Raw genomic sequence first — 24,633 nt, 5'->3', positions numbered from 1 at the left:
TTTTTTTTTCATAACACATTAACTCATTTAAAATATATAAACCTCTCTAAGAAGGGTAGCTGAGGGGCGCCTGGGTAGCTCAGTCAGTTGGGTGTTCAACTTCGGCTCAGATCATGATCCCATAGTTCATGGGTTCGAGCCCCAGGTCGGGCTCTGTGCTGACAGCCTGGAGCCTGTTTTGGATTCTGTGTCTCCCTCTCTCTCTCTCTCTCTGCCCTCCCTGACTCTCACTGTCTCTCTCTCAAAAATAAATAAACATTAAAAATTTTTTTAAAAAGAAGGGGAGCTGAATGTGGGTGACCTCAGAGATGCCTGTCTTCCTATCATGTCAGCTTTATGTCATTGTGTTTCTTTCCTTTTTGGTTCTATATCACTATAATATTCACAAAACCAAAACCTTCTGGGATCATTTTATAATATGTATCATATGAAATTTTAATTTTGCTATTTATAGTAATAAGGGGAAAAAAGGAAGTGGAGTGAGTGGAATATAGATCTCTAACCACTGAAATAAACTGTAAGTAAATGCATTTAAAGTTCCCCAAGAAAAAACAAAACAAAACACAACAAAACAAAAACCACACAAAGAAAAAAAATATATATATATATATTCCAATCAGTGATTTATATATACTAGAATACACAGATTAGAATATACGTAACAAGTTGGCACTAAGGTTGTGTAAGAATTGTGTGTATGTGTGTGTGTGTATAAGAATTTTGATTTTTGTTCAAGAGTTGTATAGTATGGAGAAATTTCATGCATTCCATCTGTTCTTTGGGAAGACATTCTGGGGGGGAATTGGATCCATGCAGGATCTGCTGTGCCCTGGGTTAGCTCATCCCTAGCTTCAGGGGGATCTGGAAATAAGTTAAAACTGGGTAGAGCAGTTTGAGTCTACACATATTCCCACCTCCACCTGCCCCTTGCCCCCCCCACCGGGGGAGGGACCCATTGATTTTCATCATATTTCTAAAGAGATCTTTATCCCACAGAGGATTAAGAACCAAGTATAAGATGCTATGAAAACAGTGGAGGAAAACAAGAGAAATATATATATTTTTATAAAACCTGCTTAATTGTTAAAATCATCAATGCTTCATAGTCTTTTGATCCTGAAAGTCCTGGAAAATGAACAGTTTTGAAAAGTAAAACAAAACCAAAATTTAAAAATAAACTGATTTTCTGGTGATATGAGCAAACTTCATTTGAAAATACATGCTTTTGGGATATTGCTTCTCCAGTTTCCCTATAACTAGTATTTTACCACTGCCCACCCTCTCCCTTTCTGTGTGTATTTTGGGGGCTGGATTAAACTCCCTGTTTTTACAGGATGACCAAAAATATCGGGGACGATGGGGGTGGTGATGACAACACCTTCAACTTCAGCTGGAAGGTATTCACCAGCTGGGACTACCTGATTGGCAATCCAGAAACAGCAGACAACAAATTCAATTCCATCACCATGAACTTTAAGGTAAACACATCAACTTCAAGAGCCACTCCTCTGTATTTCTAAGAGTAAAACTGGAGCCACTCTGTATGGTTTTTAAAGTGAACGAAATATCCTGACAATTAAAAGAAAGAGCAACTCATTATTTCAGCCTAGCAGGATCCGGGCGTTGTTCTGATTGGGATTGGAAAATATCTGATGATCCACGATGGCACGATTTCTTCTCTAAATTTGGTAATAAAAATAATGCCATTGACTTGAAACAGGAGACCGTTAGTAATCAGAATCAGATAGTTTAAATAATAGACGATGCTCATAATTATTTACAGGAATAGGTTAGCTCGATATTTAAAATGACTCTGAAGTATTATTTTTGTAGCTTTAAAAGCACGTTATTGGAAAATAATTTAGAAAGAAGGTTATTTCAGCATTAGACCAATCAGAGTTTTTAAGAATTCGTCGTTCATTCTCTCACTTGTCCTCACTTGCTGGTGATATTCACCTGGTTTGTGGCATCCCAGGTAGAGCAAAGATTTTCATTTCTCATGTTTTGATGTTTGCAGAATATTTTCTGAGATTATGATACTTTTTTGTAACTCGGACACATCTTTCTTTTTCTGTTTTGCTTGGGTACAGGAAGCTATCATGGAGGAGAGAGCAGCCCAAGTAGAAGAAAACGTCCACTTGATCAGATTCCTGAGGTTTCTTGCTAACTTCTTCGTGTTTCTAACACTTGGAGGGAGTGGATACCTCATCTTTTGGGCTGTGAAGCGATCCCAGGAATTTGCACAGCAAGATCCTGACACCCTTGGGTGGTGGGAAAAGAATGAAGTTCGTCTCTGCATGCTTTTTATGTGCTTAGAACCTGACATTTGAGATTGTGTGGGTTATGTTTCTATGGTGGAACATTAAATAAGGCTATCGTTTACCTCTCTTCTCCACACTGCCCTGACAGTTAAATAGCCCTGTCACACATTTTCACTCTATTCCAGCCTTATTTCCAAATCTGTCTACTGTCTGCTATCTTTTTTGTGTTTTGTGACTTTGTGGAAAGTTAGAGTTGGGAGAGATATTAGAACACATACATTCCCACCAGTACATTTTACAGATGCCGTTAATGAGTGTCAGGAGAGGAGGAGATGTGTTCAAGGTCACAGAACCATGGAGAAGAGTGACTTAAAACTTAGGAATCTTTATTTCAAGGCCAACGTCCTTCCATGACTCCATGTTTCTTTCTCTGTTGACTCTGCACCTGTCTCTGAAAGATCCAATTATTGCTTGAATTCTTTGAAGCAGCAATGATAGAGCCTGTGGTTCCTATGTTTAGCTCATTGGAAACATTCAGATTGCCTCCCGCGCCTTGGGCAAGTCTGGAATTCTCTCTGGTTTTCCCTAGCAGCCTAACCTCACATTTACCACCTTCTCCTCCCCTTGCCTTATTTCCTCCCCCTTCAAAAGATATTAAAATAAGGAGGGCCAGCTCTTTGCCTGGAATTAAATATGCCTGTGATTTATCTTCAGGATATCTACCCATTTAGTGGGCCACAGGAAAGAGGTCAGACATTTAGAATAAGGAAATTTAGATGTTGAGAATAAGGAAATCATTGGTTATGTGTTGCTGCTAAGGCCTGTTCCCGTTCATAAAATGTTCTGGAATATGATGCGGCATCATTTGAAACTTGGGCATTTTCAAAACATATATAGATTTAGGCTGTTGGAAGTGTAGACTTCCCACACCACAACTTCTACAAAGCCTGGGAGACCAAAAAGATTAAGAAAGCCTTTATAAGCATAGTATTTCCTAGAAAGAAATACTTGGACAAGATATATGATAACCTCTTTACAAAAAAAGGTTCCAAAACGTTCTAGGTATTTCAGAACTGGTAGCACTAGAGACGGGAGACCATACATTTAAGAGACTATAACTGTACAGACTTCTTTAGGTAGAGTGATTTTATTTATTTAAAACAGAGGAGACCCTCAAAGCATTTATTAAGCTTGCTGTCAAAGTTTCTTCTTACGGTTGTGATAGTTGCTATCACAGGCAAAATTATGCCACTTTGGTCCATGGTTCATATTTGATCATATTTTTGTATAAATGAACCACAGTAAAGGTCATAGCCAATGACCTTCATTAGAAGGGTCACTTTGTGTAAGAGTCTGTTTAACAGCCATTTTACCCCTAAAGTCCTCAGGGCCAGCCAAGGTAGTAATGGGGATTAATTTGCTGAAACAGGATTTAAATTGACCTTGTAACAGGTAGCACGAGGTCTACCAAGTTTTTACTTTAGGCTGAAATGATATCATGCTCCTCATGGTCATGCTCCTATAATGTTCTTAATACAAATGGGAAAAACCACATTGACAATTATTTTCTAAATACAGTCTGGTAGTGGGGCACCTGGGTGGCTCAGTCAGTTAAACGTCTGACTTCAGCCCAGGTCAGGATCGCATGGTTCATGAGTTCGAGCCCCCTGTCGGGCTCTGTGCTGACAGCTCAGAGCCTGGAGCCTGCTTCAGATTCTGTGTCTTCTTCTCTCTCTGCCCCTCCTTGCTTCAAAAATAAATAAATATTTTTTAAAAATACTATAAATACAGTCTTGTAGTTACAATCTTTCAAAACATAGAGTCAAGAAGTGGAAAACAGGAAATGTTTAGTGGTGACAGTCCTGAAGCAGGTATTTGGGAAAGACCATTGCCAAGGTTTACCAGAAATCTTTTTTTCATTTAAGGAGGCTTTTTCCCCATCAAAAAAGTGGTACATGCACTGGATTCTTTTCCCTGATTTAATTTAGCCTCATATGGCAATTGTAAGGGTGTCAGACATTTGCTACTTTTCATATATTTTCTCTCTCTCTTTCTCATACACTCCCTCCCCCCCCCCCCCCCCCACACACACACACACTGGGATTATAAACCAGTTCTGCAACTTTCCTACCTTGGCTGTGATAACATCGTGTTGTGTGTTCTCCTTTTGTTTCTCTGAATGTCCTGTTTTCTTAGATAAACCCATTACCTTTTTTTTTTTTTGCTCCTAATAGTATGTATTCCCCAGAATTCAGTATTTAGTCTTGAGCCCATCTCAGGGAGCTCATTTATTCTAACTGATTGAACCAGCCCATAAACTGGTAATTGTCAAATGAGTAGTTCCAGTTTGGACCTCATTCCTCAATCAGACCATTTTCCATTTCCTTTGGAAATCTTGTTGCAAAGTGTATGACCATGTCAGAATCAGTTCTCAGGCAGAACAATTTGTGTTCTTTGGATAGAGCGTGATGTAAATTACTTCCCTCATTATACCAGGAAACAGACTATTATTACTGGCACATACACAAGCTCATACACAAGTACATCTCGAGAATGGGGGCTGAATAATGTCTTTGTTGTTTTATGAAGATCAAAATTTAAAGATGCATAAGATAATCTTCTTTAATCTTACAAAAGATAAAGGAAACCTAGCTGAAATCTTGCAAAATTCTGGAGGAAAGCAATAATATTTTTAAAAATACCATTAACTTAGTTGATTCATTGTGTCTCATTGTAGATGAACATGGTCATGTCCCTCCTGGGGATGTTCTGTCCAACCCTGTTTGACTTATTTGCTGAACTGGAAGACTACCATCCTCTAATTGCTCTGAAATGGCTACTGGGACGCATTTTTGCTCTACTCTTAGGCAACTTGTACGTATTTATTCTTGCCTTGATGGATGAGATTAACAACAAGGTGAGTCTTGTATCTGGATTGTTCTTGGCATCAGAGTGTTATTACAATTGCCTGTCTCCGGATTGCTACAAATGTCTTTGAAATCTGTGTTGTCTCCATTTTTGTGTGCATCACTTTGCTCCCAAGATTGAAGAAGAGAAGCTGGTAAAGGCCAATATTACCCTCTGGGAAGCCAACATGATCAAGGCCTATAATGCATCACTTTCTGGAAATAGCACTGGACCACCTTTTTTCGTGCACCCTGCAGATGTACCTCGAGGACCCTGCTGGGAAACAATGGTGGGACAGGTAATGTCACAAACACAAGTGGATGACAATTAATGGCTTAAAAAAGAGCAGAATCAATTATTCCTTTTCATAAGTGTGGCCTATCATTTTCATTGCTTAATAAAAAAAAAAATACCTAAGCTTTATCGAATGCTTACCATGTGCTGGTTGTGAGTTTCATATCTATTAGCTCATGCAGTCCTCACAGCCATTTTTGAGGTAAGTACTACTTTTACACCTTTTTTTACAGTTGTGTATAAAGAAAGGATATTTTTAAGTGGTGTGAGGAGATGTTTATTTTCCATTTGTGTCATACTAAAGCACCTAGATTTGGATACAGGCTCAAGTGAATATTTAAATGGAACTCTACCTATCATTACCTGTTTTCCATGAAAAAAGATTCTTTTGGGAGCACACACTAATACTCATTTCAGGAATGTCCACTTTTGTCAGATACTTGTCCCTTAAGTATTAAAGGAAATGCTATTTTAGGCTAGTTGCTTTCATGATAATTATGTAAATGGCCCCAGTCCAACACTACTGTTATTTTACCAGAGAAAAGAATTAAGGCATCACATGGCTTTCTGTCCAATAGAGGAAACCATACGAAGCAAAAGCAACAACGATAAACTATTGCACATGTCTTACTTCTATACAGATCCATTTTTTACTTTGAAAAGCCTTTAATTTTAATGTGAATTTCATAAACCGATTTTGGGCTTTGGTTCATGGATGATGAAGAGGTATTTTTAAATATGTCATCATGAGTCTGCCTGCCTGTTGGACCAGAGTTCAGTTTCAGCAGTAACATGGTCTTGTGGAATTATTTGAGCCCTTTTTTGCTGTGTACTTATTTTTGGAAATATAAAAGGAAAAATTAAAAGTTAGTGTTAATCTTATAAAGCTAATATAATTTAAACATATGTGGGTAGGGGCTTCTGGGTGGCTCTTTCGGTTTAGCCTCTGATTTTGGCTCAGGTGGTGATCTCGTGGTTCGTGGGTTCGAGCCCCGCGTGGGGGTCTGCTGACAGCTCAGAGCCTGGAGCCTGCTTCGGATTCTGCATCTCCCTTTCTTTCTGCCCCTCCATCACTCGCACTCTGTCTCTGTCTCAAAAATAAATAAAACATTAAAAATAAATAAATAATTAATTAAAAAATAAACAAAAGTGGATATCATTAGATACCTTCATGCTCAATTAGATGCTCATCAGACTTAAGCCAATCAACTGTGATTTCAATCGTGGGGGAAAAAAAATTAAGAAAAATGTGTATGATGCTAGACACACATCCTCGAAGACTGTGTCCAAAAAGTATGGCATGATTAAGGATTTTATTTTATTTTATTTTTAAGGTTTCAGGGGGCCAGATAAACTCCCTTTCCAGTTACATTTTATTAAATACTCAATTCTTAGACATGCACATTCCATACATGTTTATAGCACATATTATGTATGGAATGAAATGAAATGAAATGGAGTGAAGTGAAGTGAAGGTTGCCTTTACTTAGTAGAGAGGTGTGGTGATCCGAGGTGTGGGTAGATGGGATCATGGACCTTCAAAGACGTCTGTGTCTTAATCACTGGAGTCTTTATGACTATATTACCTTACACGGTAAAATGGACTTTGCTGATGTGATTAAGTGATGAGCTTTGGAATAAGAAAATTATCCTGGATTATGTGGATGGACCTGATGAAATCGCAAGTGGAGACAAAAGGGTCAAAGTCAGAAAAACCAGATGTGACCATGGAAGAGTTTGGAGAGATGTACTTTAATGATGGACAGAGGGGGCTCTGAGCCCAAGAATGCAGGCAGCCTCCAGAAGCTGAACAAGGAGGGGAAACAGACTCCTTCCTGCTGCCCACACCTTGATTTTAGACCTCCGACCTCCAGAACTGTAAAAAAATAAATCTGTGTTCTCTTAGGCCACTAAGTTTGTGGTTAATTTGTCATGGCAGCAATGGGAAATGAATACACAGCAGTACACAGGTTTCTGGATTCCAAGGGTCTTGAAGCGAAGTCTGGTCACGGCGCTTAACACAAATCTTATCACATGGACACTGCTCCTTGACTCTGCAGCTAAAGTTGAAAGAAATGAAAAACTTGGGAAAATAAGTTTCTTGCACAAACTCAAAGAGCTGGAAATGTTTTCTTTTATATATCCCAGAACGCAGACTGGCATGTGGACTAAGAAATTTACCCTTTAACAGTCTTGATAGAACGAACCATAAAGAATAAAATTGAGGCGGGGCGCCTGCATAGCTCAGTTGGTTAAGCATCTGACTGTTGATTTCAGCTCAGGTCATGATCTCATGGTTCCCACGAGATGGAGTCCAGCATGGGCTCTGCGCTGACAGCCTGAAGCCTATTCTGGATTCTCTCTCTCTCTCTCTCTCTCTCTCTCTCTCTCTCTCTCTCTCTCTTCCTCCCCGCTTTTGTGCCTCTTGTGCATGAACACACGCTCTCTCTCTCTCTCTCTCTCTCAAAATTAAGTAAATAAACATTAAAAAAAGAATACGATTGAGGCTTCTCACTTCTGGGGAAGAGAAAGTGATTAATTAGGTAGGAATGCCAATGCAATCTAGGAGGCTACTTATGTCTCTGATTATGCAGAAGATTCTGCAATAGTTCCTCACAGACTGACTTGAAATAAAGGAAAAGTCCCTTGTCTCACTCTTTTGGGGACCATGCTACTTGTCTTGATCTTTTTAAAAAAAATGCCATCTTGGGGCGCCTGGGTGGCTCAGTCGGTTGAGCGACCGACTTCGGCTCAGGTCATGATCTCACGGTTTGTGAGTTCGAGCCCCGTGTCGGGCTCTGTGCTGACAGCTCAGAGCCTGGAGCCTGCTTCTGATTCTGTGTCTCCCTCTCTCTCTGTCCCTCCCCTGCTCAAAAAAAAAAATTTTTTTTAAATCCCATCTTCATGCTTAATTATATTGCCTTACTGCCCCCTTCTCATTCACCTTCCTTTCTCTAAGAAGGACCTTCAGCACTTGAGGGAAAGTCTGCAGGAGCTGGCCCATGAGGTTGTGGTTCTGAACAGACTATTGATGAGGGAGGTAGAGTCCATGGGGACAAAGAGAACACAGGGAACATAAAAACTGTGAAAAGTCTGGAAAGTCTGGTCTTTACGAGATCAATATCTCTATCCATGCACCTAGAAACATTTCTTTTAACTACTTAAAAATAGTGACTCCAGGGGAAATAGTAGAGGCATCTACTTTGCATGTAATGTTGGGGACACACCCCAAAGGCTCATTCTTTGTTCCGTCAGAACATTCCAGATGTTTCCTCTTCTCTTCCATGGATCCCCTCTGCTTTGTTTCCTTAAGGATGATGTAAGATTCAAACCTCTCTTTGAGTTTGGATATGAGATGATTTGATGGCTCCTTTATCCCTCCAGGGAATCTCAAGATGTAGCCACTTAGTCCCATTTCCAATAGTATTTGATGGGTAGGAAGCAAAGCCCTCCTTGGGAGACTGCTCTTTGAAGCTATATACTGAGGTCTGCATTTTGGGGAAGGAGAAAGCAGCCAACAGCTAAACGTAACAACAGCAAGGTCTGGCATTTATTGAATGGCTCTGATGTGCTCAGCGCTGTCTCCTTGGATTTTGAAATTATCCTTTGAGATAAATCATATTATCTCTATTATCTCTATTTTATAGTTAAGGAGACTGGGACCCCAAAAAGTAAAATAATTTGCTCAAGCTCTTAAACGACGTCAATGATGGGAGCCCACGTTTAACCCATATAGTCTGGGTAGAGTTTGCATCCTTACCCATAGTGCTGAATTGTCCCTAGGAACATAATTAACATCAACACATACTCTCCAAGGTCCTACTATGGGACGTCTAGAGTTCTAGAATCTGTGGTCCTCTGTGATGCCCCTTGTCTATGGTGTTCCTGTTATCTACTCATGACTCTTAGGTTTACTAATCAAAGCTACCTAGATATTTTAACTGAGTGTTAAGTTGTGAGGTGTGAGGTGTGGTGCTCAACGGGGCCCCTGTGTGGAGAGTGTGCTCCCATCCTGACTAACACGCTAGAACTGGGATTGGATGTGCCCCTGAGGTGAGCTGAGCCACTGTTTGGGGGATTCTCTTATAAAGCATTGTTTGGGTTTTTTTTTTAATGTTTATTCAGTTTTGAGAGACAGAGAGAGACAAATCGCAAGCAGGGGTGGGGCAGAGAGAGAGGGAGACACAGAATCTGAAGCAGGCTCCAGGCCCTGAGCTGTCAGCACAGAGCCCGACACGGGGCTCGAACTCACGGAACTCACGGACCGTGAGATCATGACCCGAACCGAAGTCAGACCCTTAACTGGCTGAGCTGCCCAGGCGCCCCAAGCATTGTTTTCTTCTAATGGTTGGTGAATAAATGTTCTTATGTCTCGGTATAGTGTTTGGATCTTCTTCTGGTACATTTTTTAATGTTTATTTATTTATTTTTGAGAGAGAAAGAGAGAGAGAGAGAAAGAAGGGGCAGAGAAAGGAAGAGAGAGAATCCCAAGCAGCCTCCACCCTGTCAGCGCAGAGCCCAATGCAGGGCTGAACCCACAAACTGTAAGATCATGACCTGAGCCAAAATCAAGAGTTGGACACTTAACTGACTGAGCCACCCGGGCACTTCCGGTATTTTAGGTGACAGAACGCTGCTCAGGAACAGTAGGATTTCAGTTATTGGGTGAGGATGTTTAGGAACATGTAGGAACTTCAAAACCGCTCTGAAATTTTGTCTTACCTGAGGAGGCCCTCCTGAGCTGGCAGTGCAAGCCAAAAAAATATCCCTCATCGCCTACCTCGGATTGATACTAGTCATTGGAGCCTGAACTCAAATTGGTTGGGGAATGAAAAGGAGAATCAGAACAGGGAAGGGAAAAGTTGTGGCCAGAAATAACTGCAGGAATTTACTATCACCCAATCATTCATTCTGTGTTTATCGAGCAGCCGCTGAGAAGCAGGCATCGTGCTGGATACTAGGGGTACATTGGGCATAAAGGTGGGCTGGTTCCTTGCCCTTGTGAAAACTATGTTCTTGAATAATTTTGCCAAATTTGCAAATTTACAAGGGTGATGAAATGCAAGGAATCTGAGAACTTTGTACAGAGAGGCTTGCCCTTGTCACCGAGGGGAGTGAAACTCTCCCCACTCAGGGATGCTGTAGTGATGTGTATGAGTTGGTGTGTAAACTGAGTCAAGAAGTGAAGTGAGAATGACTGAGTGGAGTGAGGACCACATGCGAAGGCCCTGTGGTCTGAAGAAGTATGGAGACTGAGGCTCTCAAGGAAAGCCAGTGGGGCTGGAGTGAAGAAGAGGCGAAAAGCAATACCAGAAGCATATGGGGAGCTACACAGCAGTCGGATTATACAGAAACTTCCAGAGTGTGCAGGAACCCCACGCTCTCTTGGTCCACTTTTTACTCCGGCTCTTGCTGCCCCAAACAGCTGCGCATCCCGGTTACCTGGTAGCATTTCAACTCAGCCGTCTGCATCACCCTCCAAGTTTCTGTGCTGTCACGAAGTGGGGTGATCATTCCACGTGGGGCCACCCTTGACTAGCGGGGGGGGGGGGTGCCGGTTCAATATGTCTCCCTTCTGTCTCTGGCACGGACAATTCGGAGGCTTATTCTATATGGCTTTCAAGGCTTCCAGGTGGGTGCCCACCAGGGTAAGACTCACGTGATAGATTTTAACATGCTCTTGGGCCAAAGCTCTCCTTCCTTCTGTTTCATTCTTCCCAACCTCCACTCCTGTTCTCTCACGACACTTCCCAAAATATACTGCTGGCCTCCAGGCCCTTGTCACAGGCATTGCTGGTGGTGAAAACTAACGCTAAGTTTTAAAGTTCGTATTTTAAAGTGTTTAATATCATAGTTTTTGCTTTTGTTCCATCCGTATTGTAGTTAACTACTACTTACGGCAGATTATGTTTAAAAGAGTAGTAGTTATCTTTTAAGAACAAGGGATATTAAAGTTAAAAGAAATAGGAGATAAATTCTATTCCGCATGGTACTTGGACATACCAAGAATCCTGGAGGTGGTACACAATTTTCGGGAAGCATAGCTCTGACGTGTGAGGCTGGAAATTCACCTAATGACTGCTATTCAAATGGTCCTTTGCCCCACGAGAAAATTCTTTCTCACTAATTATCTTATCTTATCTTATCTTACCTTATCTTATCTTTAAAATGTTTATTTATTTATTTTGAGAGAAAGAGAAAGCTAGCAGACAAGCGACAGGGGCGGGGGGCGGGGAGAGAGAATCCCAAGCAGGCTCCTCATTGTCAGTGCAGAGCCTGACGCGGGGTTCCATCCCACAAACTGTGAGATCATGACCTGAGCAGAGATCAAGAGACCGGGAGTTTGGATACTTAACTCAGCCACCCAGGTGCCCCTGACTTATAAACATTTTTAACATATTAGACAAACTAATTCTGTGTCACATTTGCTGCCAGTACTTTTCCCAGTGTGTCTTTTTAACTCGATAAATATTGCTGTTTGCTAGATTAAAGTCTTAAACTAACATGTGGTCAATATATTCCTGGTTTTATTTCTTATGTCATACCTATAAAAGTTTCCCAGTAAGAAGACTTTTGATACTGTGGCTTTGGAATGTTGAGACAATTATTTTTAGACTAAGAAAATAAGGGTGAAATAGTCTTCACTTGCTAGATAGGCCTTTTTTTTTTTTTTAACTATTCATTGTGGTTTCTAAGCTAATACTATGCAGATGCAGAACAAACCTGATGTCAACACTAGGGCCATTTGAAAGGAGAAATGCTTGTTTTAATCTGGCTAATATCCCAACAGGAATTTGTGCGGCTGACCGTTTCTGATGTTCTGACCACTTATGTCACAATCCTCGTTGGGGACTTTCTCAGGGCATGTTTTGTGAGGTTTTGCAATTACTGTTGGTGCTGGGATTTGGAATATGGATATGTAAGTATGATATTCACTTTTCTCTTATCAGATTATTCCTTTGTGGATTATCATTTGCACACACAATGCAATGACCACTTATGTCACAATCCTCGTTGGGGACTTTCTCAGGGCATGTTTTGTGAGGTTTTGCAATTACTGTTGGTGCTGGGATTTGGAATATGGATATGTAAGTATGATATTCACTTTTCTCTTATCAGATTATTCCTTTGTGGATTATCATTTGCACACACAATGCAAGAAAAAGACTTTAGAAGGTGGGGCCACCTGTAAGACATTAATAATGAAGACCAGGGAATACAGTTCTGATTCAGAAGGGTTTCAGACAGGAGTGTCATGATTTCGGACATTCTGGTAAAATTAGCCCGGGATGGCTAAAGCAGCGGAGCTCAACCTTTCTGTGAATGTGGTGAACTCAATCGATCTGGGACCCATAGGCAGCCCCCTCCCCTTGAAGCTTGCCGACATTTCTAGAAGCAGGGCAAGATGGGTGTATCAACTGCGCATTCTGTTAATTCCTTTGTTTCTACGAAACAGAGTCCTGGACAGTTACTGTGCAGTGCATTGAGGGATAAAAGAATTCAGCAAATATGGTGCTAATTTCATAAAGCTCGCGGGGTAATGAGAGCTCAGCAGAGACACGAGCAGGGAGATGTGGAAGTTTCAAGGAAGGCCCAGGGTGCTGATAGAGCTTTGGCGAGTGGTGAACCTGAGCTCTGAACTCTGGCAAGATGATTTCCCACCCCACAACAACAGTGCAAGTTTCTCTGACTCCCTCCCCAGCTCACCCTCTACGCTAGACCCCAGGTGCCCCCCGCAAAGTTTAAGGGCAGCAGCAGGGCACACATCACTCTTGGTCTACCACCTTGTCAGGTGACCGCTGTCCCTCTTTTGCAAGTGTAACAGTCATCTTGGGAACTATGACCTGAAGGGTTGACTGTAATCACTTGCTTTAAATCCTCCAATGGCTTATAAGTACTTAAAATGAATTCCAAATCCTTTTCCAAGGCCTTCGATACCTTATGGGATCTGTTTCTTATTTCTCTCTGAGCTCGTCTTCTACCAATTTTGTTCTTGCTTTACAAAGTCCGTACACTTTGGAATTCTCTCTTATGCTCAAACACAAGATGATCCTCGCATTTGCTCTAGCTGTTTTTCCCTGTAGGGTGCAGATTCCTAGAATTTGGTGCGGTTGATGCCTTCTTGTCATTAAGGACTCAGCTACTCTGTCACCTCCTTTGAGCTGTTCTCTGACCTTCCCATCTAACAGAGCTTACCAGGCACTCTGTCTCAACACCCTGCTTAATTTTCTTCATAGGATGTATAACTATCTGACATTTCCTTTTAAAAACAACCTTATAACCTATCTCTCACAGTTTGAATGAAAGCCCTGTAAAAACAGAAGCTTTGACCTCTCGGCTTAGAACTATGCTTGTCACATGGCAGGCATTATATGTTGACCGTCTGCTTCAGTGTCGAACCTCTGCTTTCTGACACCATCAAGGCAACGCCACCAATTGACAGAATTCTGCCTGCTTCCGGGGACGTGCCCATGGGGTCAGTTCTGGCTTCGTATTGTGGAGCCAATGCTGTTTCTCCCCTTGCTGGAGGAGGGGTCTCCTTTTCTGCCACCCTCTCCTCAGTCCCATGCCCTCTAGTCTCCGGACAAATCCTATACTCAGAACGGTTTCCAAGACACCAGCCTGGATCCTCAGCATGGCTCTCTGACTTTGAGATTGTACCTTTGATGATTAGGTCATCTCTGCCACCCTCACTGAAAGTGCCTCTGGGACGGGCCAGAAGTGGTTAGGTAATGCTCTTTGGTGAACTCCAGTGAGGTAATGCTATGGATCCAGGATGCTGTTGTATTGTTTTCCCATTCCCTGCTATGAGGTATTCAGCTGGCTTGGTTTCATTTCTATTTTCCCTGTCTGATTCAGCTCTTCTGAGGCCGACGTAAAAATTGCCATTCTTTTCTTAGGCCATTGCTTGGCTTATGCTTGCCTTTTATCCCTTACTGCTTTCTTCTTAAGTGCTAGAAAATTTTGCTTCAAATATGAAGTCAATAAAACATGACCTGGATGCATAAAAGCTGTAATTAAATGACTGTAATTTATTATTTATTGAGTGCTGATGGTGCTCTTGGGTTAGTACAAAGTACAGGAAAAAAGACGAGTTCCTGTCTTAGGTCACAGAGACTTTGTTCCCATGTTACTTTTGGAAGGCTCTTTAGAAAGAAGCCCAATATCAAAACAAGTTTTAAACAGTAAAGGGTGGATGGTGGATCTTCGATGTGGATCCTACTATCATTGGCCCATCACGTAGAGAGGGTACACGGTTGAGTGCTTACCAGGTGCAAATCGGTATGAGCAAACCTCTGTGCTGGGTGATAGGGGTACAGAGATGTAGAAGATGTAAGCTTAAGGAGAGGTTGCACACTTGGGCTAGATGCCTCGATTCAGCTTTCCGATATATGTATTTTTCTCTTGTCTACAGAGTGTTTTTGTTTGTTGGTTTGGTTTTTATTTATTTATTTATTTTTTAATGAGCTCATATTTTACAACTGGAAGTTTTATATTTAAAAAAATATGGATTTCTTGCTTTTCGTGACATATTTGGAGGGCTGGCAACATTAGATCCACATTCCCACATGGCAGAAATTGGCTGCAGTGAGAAGCCACTGCCTGGCGGCAGATGGAATTTGCATCCCCCGGCCCGCACACTCTTTACTGCCCTTTGATCCCACAAGTTCTTGTTATTAGTACAGAGCAGAAAATATAAATTCCACAGAAGAAACCAATGGTTGCATGACTTTGGGGGGTGGATGGAGGGAGGGAGAAAGGGAGAGAGGGAGGAAAGGAAAGAGAGAAACAGAAAGAGAGGGAGAAAGAGAAAGAGAGGAAGAGGGACAGAGAGAGATCAGAAATGCAAAGGCGTGTTGTAGGAAGAGGGCCTTGAGCCGGTCTTGAGAAAGCCTCAGAATTTCAAAGGTCCAGTGGAAGCAAGGGTTCTCAGTGGAGGGACCAACGTAAGACAGGGCCCAGCATTGATTAAATTTTTATTGGGTGTCAGTTAAACTTTATCTAATTTTTAGTTATGGTAATAAATATTATGGTTACGTTTATTTATAGGCATGTAGATAAATATGCTCACAGATAAATTATAATGGTAGGCACAGATTGTTTCCTTAAGAGAAATTTCTCTACGTTGAATTACCCAGTCCTAGAGAATGTAGAATTTAAAAAATTCATTCACTTGTATTTATTCTATTTTAAAAAAAATTATTATCGTTTTTTTTTTTTTAATTTGAGAGAGAGCGAGAGAGACAGCATCCGAGCTGGGGAGAGGGGCAGAGGGAGAGAAAGAGAATCTTAAACAGGCTCCATTCTCAGCACAAACTTTCGGTCACTTTCATTACAACAGCTTCTGTAACGACTAAACTCTGTGGACTTCCGCCTCAGCTCCAGAGAGCCACAGAATGTTAATGTCTGGTGGAATGTTGACACAATCAGTCATACATCCTTTATTTCACACCTGAAAATTGAGAGCTTATGAATCGGAGTGAGTTGCCTAGGCTTGTGTGGCCGCCAGGGAATAAACGAGGGCAGGACACAGCCATTATGTTAAATATGCTGAATGGTATATACTGGTCTTATCAGAGTAACTTGAATGAAAAGCGACCCCATATGGTTCTCCAGTTATAAATTTATGGCCGAAGTATTATCACAACAAACCTATAAAGATGAGCTGAGCTGCGAAAATTACTGGCTAATGGTAGGCTGTTAGAGCACGTAATGTAAGTTAATGTTTTCCAAGGCTTCTCCAAGCAGAGCAGACAATTTTCAATGTTCTGAAGTGTTCACTGACTCATAGGACGTGGAATGGTTTCTCCCAGGAGGGATTTTAGCCCCCCAGGTTCGGCACAACTGCCCTAAAGCCTCACGTAAACTCTTTGGGTTTCCTGCAACAGTTCAACACAGAATCCCTTTACTTTCAGTTTAGTTTGTGTTGACATTACCTTTGCTATTCATCAATAAAAAAGGTAACAGGTATGCAAGAAGAAATAGAACTGAATACACAGCGTGGTATTAGAACATGGTCAATCAAATGAAACCTCAGCATCTTGTTTCAAGTTACATTTTTGAGGTGGTCCTTGTTAAATTTACATAAATGGAAAATATAAGAGGTTTCCCTGAGATCTGATGAAGGGGTTCAAGATTATTAATAAATGAGAGGCATATGTTTGACAGATCATAAAAGTGGACTCCATAGTATAGTATATCTTATGTAGTTCTTATTATATGTCAGAACTTCTAGAAAATACTTTACACATATTATTGCATGTATTCATACCAGCAATGCTATGAGGTAGCTCCTTTTTTCCCCGACTTTACAGTAAATAAGCCTTAGAGGATGTTTAATAATTTGCTCAAAGACGTATCCCTAATCATTGGTGGAACTAGGACTCAAACTCAGTTGAATCAGCGTCAAAGCCATCAACCAGATTTCTGTCATGTTAAATTTTCACTGTAATGCTTAACCCTAGAAATTTCAAGGACTCTGTCAAGTCATGATGAATTCATGAGCCAATCTATGACATGGGTAACTCAAAGCACTCCCAAGATTAGACAGTTCACCTGCAATAGAACGGAGTTAACAAGAAAGCCTGTGATGTACAATTAGAAAGAGGGGCATCTGGGTGGCTCAGTTGGTTAAGCATCTAACTCTTGATTTCAGCTCAGGTCACGATTTCACTGTTGTGAGATCAAGCCCTGTGTCGAGCTCTGCGTCAGGCTCCGATTAGAAATAAACTGATGTTCTCCAGCTGGGAATGAGGTATTATTTAACAGTCCAGGAAGATGCCATGCTAAGGAGTCAGTAAGAAGTCTTGAGTATCCCATGAAGGGTTGACAACATGGGAAAAGGGACAGTACATTCTGGATGTGAAGTTCCACTTGAACATTGGACAGTATTTGTGCAGACAATGAGGGTTGAAGTACAAAGCCCCGAGTTTTCTGAGTCACCCTAGTAGACAAGGCTAGGATTTGTCCTACATCAGTGGTTCTTATATTTGAGGAGACACCAGAATCCCCCGAAGGCAGGTGAAAACACAGCATTTCTGATCTGGGACAGGTCCCGGAGATTTAGTTTTCATTTTCTTTTTAAAAATTTATTTATTTGTTTGTTTGTTTGTTTGTTTATTTATTTATTTATTGAGAGAGCACTCACGCAAGTGGGGGAGGGGCAGAGAGAGGGAGCCTGAAACAGGCTTCAGGCTCTGAGCTGTCAGCATAAAGCCCAACACGAGACTCGAACCCACAAACTGGAGATCATGACCTGAGCCGAAGTTCGACGCTTAACTGACTGAACCACACAGGCACTCCCAAAATTTACTTTTCTAACAAACTCCCAGGTAATACTGCTGCTTCTGGTCTGGGGACCAGAATAGTTTTGAGAACCATTGACCCAGAGTGATTTCAGCTGTGGGCAAGTGAGATTTGTATGTCAGACAGGACATTGCAATGACAGAATTCTCTCTGAGATATTCCACAATATCCAGAGGTTAATGATCTGTCTCAAATAACTAAGCTTGCAGACAGAGGATGAGTTTCCATGGCTCTTCAGTCCAGTGACAACCATCTGTCTTCGTTGTGGGCAGATGACGGACTCCCGCCTGCCACAAAGGTCCAGAAATAAAACAAGATAATTTCCAATCCCTTGACTGTTACAGACCTCAGCCTAAATCCAAATGGGATCTGCTTTTGCTGGCCCCTAAAAGTCTTATCAGGGATGAGCAGCCCTTAGTGATTTTGTTATATGCATCCCATTTGAATCAGTTCATTTCTCAGTTTTCAGGAAAACCTATTTTTTCCCAAGCATCATTTACCTTCAAGCTATTTATGTTTTAGAGGCGATTAAGCAAACGTATTGCAAACTGATTTATGCTTGTGTTATTAAAGTATTGCTTTTAAAACTTTAAAATACAATATCATCTCAGGTTTTCATTAGATCCATTTCTAAAAGAATGAGCATTGAATTTTATAGCGTGTGAGTGTGTGTGTGTGTGTGTGTGTGTGTGCACGCACATGTGTGTTTGCCTCCTTACTTTTGTTTTGGTTTTTTTTTTGGAGTGAGATTTTCTGAGTTGAGCTCATATAGTATTCAAGTGCATTTCTAAGATGTTTACAGAGAAGCAATTCTTTAATAACTGCATCTAATTTTTCAACCCATTACAGATTTTAGATTAGAAAAGGATCTTAGAAATGATCTAGTTCAGAAGTTGGCAGACTTTCCCTGTAAAGTAAAGGGCTGGATGGTAAGTGTTCTCACTTCTGCAGGTGTGATATTGTGATAAAATAAGAAATATATATTTTGGTCTCCAGCTCCAGCTCCCAGGCAGAGCTCCTAAAACCTTTGTAATTTCCTAAGCGGTACAGGTGCTAGGATCATCTTTTATTCCAATATTTGGTCTTTGACGCTGGTTCCTGATACAGAGCCCCCAAATTCTTTGGGATTACCTGGGTGACGGGAACATTGCTTGTTCCAATGAGACAATGCTTGGTGGCTCCTAGATAGCTTCAGGATGGGGACTGGTCAACAGAAAGGCCGAACCACGATTAGAAGCTTGAAACTTTCAGCCCTATCTCCCCCTTCCTCCAGGGAGGGGAGAGGGGCTGGTGAGTGAGTTAATGATTGATCATGCTTACTGATGAAGTCTCCATAAAACTCCCTGACCTGTGGGGTTCAGAGAGCTAGCAGGTTGCTGAACACGTTGAGGTGCTGGGAGGGTGGTGTGCTTGGAAAGGACATTCGTGCCCTTTTCCTCATACCTTGCCCTATGCATGTGCACCTCCTCCATCTGTCTATTCCTGCCATATTTAATAATAAACAGTAGCCGAGCAAATCAACTGTTTTCTGTAGTTCTGTGAGCCATTCTAGCAAATTATCAAACTTGAGGAGGGAGATGTAGGATCCTCTGACTTAGAGCCAGTCACTCGGCATAGGCGACAATGTGAACTTGTGATTGGTGTCTGCAGTGGGGCATTCTTGCGGGACTGCGCCCTTAACCTGTGGGGTCAGCACTAGCTCAGGACAGTCAGTGTCAGAACTGAGTTAAATGCTAAAGCATCCGGCTTATGTCCGTAGAGAATCGGGGCACTGTTTAGCAAGTACTGTGCGTGGAGCGTAGAAAACACTTTTGCTTTCAGCAGGCGATATGGTCTCGGTGGGGACTGTTCAGCTCTCCTGTTTTCGTGTCCAGCAGCCACAGGCAATACATAAACGAACGAAGGCCGCTGTCTTCTAATAACTATCTGTTTACAAAAACAGACAGTGGTCCAGATTGGGCTTCTGGTCCACAGTGTGACAACCACTGACCTAGTTTTTCGCACCAGTTTATCTGTGAGGAAACTGAGGCCTGACAAGTTACGCAACGGACCCAGCTCACGCAGCTAGGAAGTGGCAGGGCAAGGTCTAATACTCAGACAAGTGTGTGGACCTCAAACCCTTGGTACAGTAGGGACGCCCTCTACCCATCTTTCGCATCAGGTCAATTTGTGCATCAAAGGTTGTATTCCTCCGGCTGACCCTGCTGCACACACAGTATGCGAACAAAGGCTCCCAATGTGTCCTTTATGTTTTTATAGTTACCTAGTTGTAAAAATATCTCAAATGGGCCTTAAGAGGCTTATATATTTGTGAGAGTAAAGAAAATACACTTCTAAAGGGTTGAATTTTTTAAATTTTACATAGCTTGGTGGGCTAAATCATGGCACTATTCTAAAGAGGTCAAAGATGAAGGTTTGGTTCTTAAACTGACATGGACAAGAGCCGTTCCAAGGCCACAGATGGCACAGGCCACCCAGCTGAGCATTTGTCAAATGTGTTCTGTGAGCTCACAAGGCTTCAGGCAAAGGGAAAGGTGGTCCAGAGCAAAGCGCTCCTGATGAAATTGGGGCCTGGATTCAAGAACTCTCGAGGCAAGGCATTCAAAAGCTGTGATCGTTCTGTTGGGGTTCCAAACCAGACAACTCTCCCGTCTTCTTACAGATATCTTTAGGAGGGGTTCTTGGGTTTGAAAAGAAGAGTGACGCTTGCGTGTGCATGTGTGTGGGCATGAGCATGCGTGTGTGTGGGCTGTGTGTGTATGTGTGTCGGCAGGGAGTTTTGATGAAGATACAGGGGGTCTGAAGCCACCTCTGCAGATGCCAGGATCTGGGACAGGATTAAGGACCTGCTTCCCGTTTGGTCTCTCTTTCATGGTCTTCTTGGTGCTCTCAGTTCACAATTTCGCTTTTCTTTCTCTTGTCACTGGTTAGTCAGTTTCCTGACTGTTCTCTAGCCCAGCTCAAGTAGGAGCCAGTTTCATTGCTGTTGCTAATTAGCATTACTCCCATTGATAGACGCTTTCCTTCTAGGATGCCTGATGTGTTACCAGAAAGCCTAGAAAGCCTTTCGACAGGCCACCCTAGGACAGATGCCCACCTCAGTTCCTATTGGTGGGCCTTCTGCACAAAAAAAACAGCCTGATGCTGTACCCTAAGCAGGGTGGCATCTAGGAGACAAACACTGGATATTGAGTTGAACAACTTCTTAAACTTTAATTGTCTCTCTCTATATTCATTTTATTGTAAAGGAAATCCACATTTTTAAAATACAGTGAAACATTGGATTGCGAGTAACTTATTCTGCAAGTGTCCCACAAGACGAGCAAGCGTTTCTAATAAATCTTTACTTGATAGTCAAGGATGCCTTGCAATGCAAGCAGTAAGTGATGCTGAATGTCATATGATCACAAGTGAGCCAATGGTTCTTGAAACTCGCTTTGATATATGAGTCCTTTGGATTACAAGCACGTTTCCAGAACAAATTATGCTCGCAAACCAAGGTTTTACGGTGTTTTAAAGTATGCAAACTTAAGGAAGAAAATGAAAGTCATGATACATCCCGCACCTATATAACACCTGGTAATTTGTTGGGCATTTTCAAGTCTTTTCCTTATGCATAATTTCATATTCAGTTGGTAAAAATAATGAATGTATAATTTTATATGTTTGTTGCTTAACATCAAATCCTAGTTTTCTTTTGCGTAAGTAAGCATTCTTCAAACGGTGACCTTGATCATGTGCACTGTATATCACAGTATAGATATACTGTATTTACTTAACCAATACATATGAAGAAAAGGCTATAAAAAGGTTATCTTTTCCATTATGAGGTATGTTTAAAAATTTAATTCCTGCCCTCTCACTTTCTAAATTTTCCAAGTTCTGGCTCATGTGCCCAGAGAGTCATTATTGGATATTTAGATGGTGTTATCTCTGCTTGTTACACTTTGTCAGCATTTAAGCTCGATTTGTTAACTCACATTCCCAGAGGTAGACTCACAGGGCCAAAGAGACTGAGATTTTCTTAAGTTTTTAATACACATTGTCAAACTTTTCCCAGAAGGTTGCTCCAATTTTTACCATGCATGAGGCCATGCATGAGAGCCCAGTGGTCCACACTTTCACAACATTTTGAATGACTGCTTTAGAAAATGAGCCTTACTTTGTTAAAAAGGGTGCTGCATTATTTTATTTAGCACTACTCGTTTATTAGATTGATTATTCCGTGATTATTGCTGCATGGAAGCATACCTATGCAGAAACATGTACCACTCGGGTTTTTCAGTTTGCACCATTTGATATGTTAATCCAGCAAATGTCTGTGTCTTCTGTAGCCTTCATACACTGAATTTGACATCAGCGGCAATGTCCTTGCTCTGATCTTCAACCAAGGCATGATCTGGTAGGTCTGCTATTGGACTGTTTACAACTTACAGAAAAGCCGCAAAGAACATTATTGCATAATGCATTGTGGCCTGGTGTCAGAGAGGTCCCCAGTCTGGGTCTAACTCAACTGTTGCCTTTGCAAAGTGGATAGGAAAATCTTGTTTATATTTGTATTTATATTTATATTATACTTACATTATATTTATATTATATTATGTTTATTTTATATTATATTAATATTATATTTATATTTGTATTTATATTCATATTTATATTTGTATTATACTTACATTCACGTTTATATTATACTTATATTTGTATTTATATTCATATTTATATTTATATTATATTTATATTACATTTATATTATATTTCTATTTATTTATATTTATATTTATATCTTAACTCTTCGTCCTCAAAGACATCTGCCTGTTTTGCAGAGCATTCCTTTATCAAATACTGGGAGTGTATTTCCGCTTTGTAGCTTCTTTGAAAGCTTTTTTATACTTTTATATCCTGTGACACTAGGGTCTACCGGTGAAACATTAATGGTCCCATAGCCACATGTTAAGTATGAAATAAATTAATGTCAGGCCCTTCTGAAAAACTGGTTTTATTCTGTCATTATCGAGTATGTTTAGAATACAACTTGTTGTTGCTTTTGAAAAAAATATCTTACCAAATCCAGTAGTTTTAGGTAACTGGACTACTGGAGATGTAACTTATGTTTTAGGAAGTTCAAGCTAAAAATACGATCACTGTTTCGTAACTTGTTTCACAGGCCATTTACACATCAGAATTATGTCTTTTGATGTACAAAGGATTGTCATATCTTTTATTAAATGAAAGCATTCTCACTGTAAACCTTGACAGGTTAAGATGAGCCGATACAGTAGAAACTGTTTTTGAGTTTAAAAATTGGTTCGTGGCATGCGATTCATCTAGGGACCATGTGTCTTGGAAATCTGTCACTTTTAACTAAGAACACCCAACCCACAAGCTACAATTGAGCATCTTTATCTTATGACACTTGTTTAATATAACACCGTGCCACTGACCACACCATTGTCCTATGTATTAGTCCTAGTAACTTGGCTCAAATTTTGCACAAGCTTTATATAGCACTTAAATCCTTCAACCATAGCTGCATTGAGCTGTTAAACCTTTGCAAGACTGCACCTCTCTGCAAATGTTAAAATTATCTTGCTTTAGTGATATAAAGACCATAATCAAGGACCCCATCATCCTGCCCTGGGGTCTGTCTAATTCCTGTGCCTCACTAGGTCAATACATATGAAGAAAAGGCTATAAAAAGATGATCTTTTCCATTATCAGGTATGTTTAAAAATCTAATTCCTGCCCTCTCGCTTTCTAAATTTTGCAAGTTATGGCTCATGTGCCCAGAGAGTCATTAAAGAGTGAAACGCATCTTTCATTCTCTAAGCAAGGAAGAAAGTCAAGTTGGTCCAACATATGACCACCAACAGGGAGAGTAAACGGAAAAGCTTCTAGCAGTTCTGGATCTTTCATTTTCTGGAGGGGATTCTGCTGTCACAGCAGAAAATAGCTAACTTCGCTACTGGAACAATGAGAAACCATCACCTTGTATCAGTTTTAAAACTCCCTGGCTTCTACACAGAGTGCCACAAATCCCTCAGGCCTGGTGGATGCCATTTGTGCAGACACATGCTACATGTCTGTTTCTTGTTCTTTCGTAGCAAAGACAACAGACTGGCCTAGAAATTCATTTTCATGATCAGAAAAGCCGTTGAAATGGCTGTCCTGATTCGTTTCACTTATAATTTTGCAACTATTTAGTCCACTATGGTTCATGTTGAAATTCTTAAATATCCAAAACCCTTCCCCCATTCTCTCATGGGCAGACCCATTACCAAAATCTCTCCACTATCCCTTTCTGTGTATTCCTCCTTTAGATAGTGGTCAAGCCTTGCTTCTTGTTGGTCTGAAGAGGACATTAGAATGTGTGGTGTTTTTTTGAGCGTACAGAGATAATTACACCCCGGAGTCACAGAAGCAAAAGAACTATTGCTTACTTTCAGGTCAACCCTTTGGACAGATGGTCTTTTTCCTAACTCCCAGAAAGTTGGTAAAGGAGGGAGGATGTGGTTGGTGGGCAAGGTGTGAGGAGTGTGTATTCCAAGTGTGGTAGGCTCCCCCGCACAAGGGGACTCACACACGGTAAGCTACTATCTTATGAGGCACAAGGAACTGATACTGGAGCTTGGTCACACAGAAACAAAAGACTATGGGACGTTTGCACTCACGTCCATTGGTTTGTGACTGGAGACATTCAGGTACAGCTTTAGGGGTTTCTAATTAGTGGATGTTATTAAAGTCCAACTTTAAAGGTAAAATCCATTTTGGCATGTAATTGGCTGACATGATCAGTACACTTTTATATCACGCACTGCATTTTAAAATGGATAGCACAGGGTTTCGTCATCGTATTTTAAAACGA

At 41.0% G+C, this 24,633-nt stretch overlaps 1 protein-coding gene across 1 annotated transcript in view; it reads left to right on the top strand.

Moving 5' to 3' along the window:
- The window catches only part of TMC1 (transmembrane channel like 1), a 139,840-nt gene that overhangs the window by 97,854 nt on the left and 17,353 nt on the right, over positions 1 to 24,633 (top strand). The window contains exons 12-17 of the mRNA XM_053205273.1: positions 1,334 to 1,478; positions 2,091 to 2,285; positions 4,999 to 5,178; positions 5,305 to 5,466; positions 12,253 to 12,381; positions 22,103 to 22,170. Coding sequence (XP_053061248.1) covers positions 1,334 to 1,478; positions 2,091 to 2,285; positions 4,999 to 5,178; positions 5,305 to 5,466; positions 12,253 to 12,381; positions 22,103 to 22,170 — 879 coding nt within the window. The remainder of the gene's footprint in view (positions 1 to 1,333; positions 1,479 to 2,090; positions 2,286 to 4,998; positions 5,179 to 5,304; positions 5,467 to 12,252; positions 12,382 to 22,102; positions 22,171 to 24,633) is intronic.

This window comes from Acinonyx jubatus, chromosome D4, assembly GCF_027475565.1.
Source record: "Acinonyx jubatus isolate Ajub_Pintada_27869175 chromosome D4, VMU_Ajub_asm_v1.0, whole genome shotgun sequence".
NCBI lineage: Eukaryota > Metazoa > Chordata > Mammalia > Carnivora > Felidae > Acinonyx > Acinonyx jubatus.
Note: the sequence above shows the minus strand (reverse complement) of the source record. Positions and strands in the feature narration are given on the sequence as shown.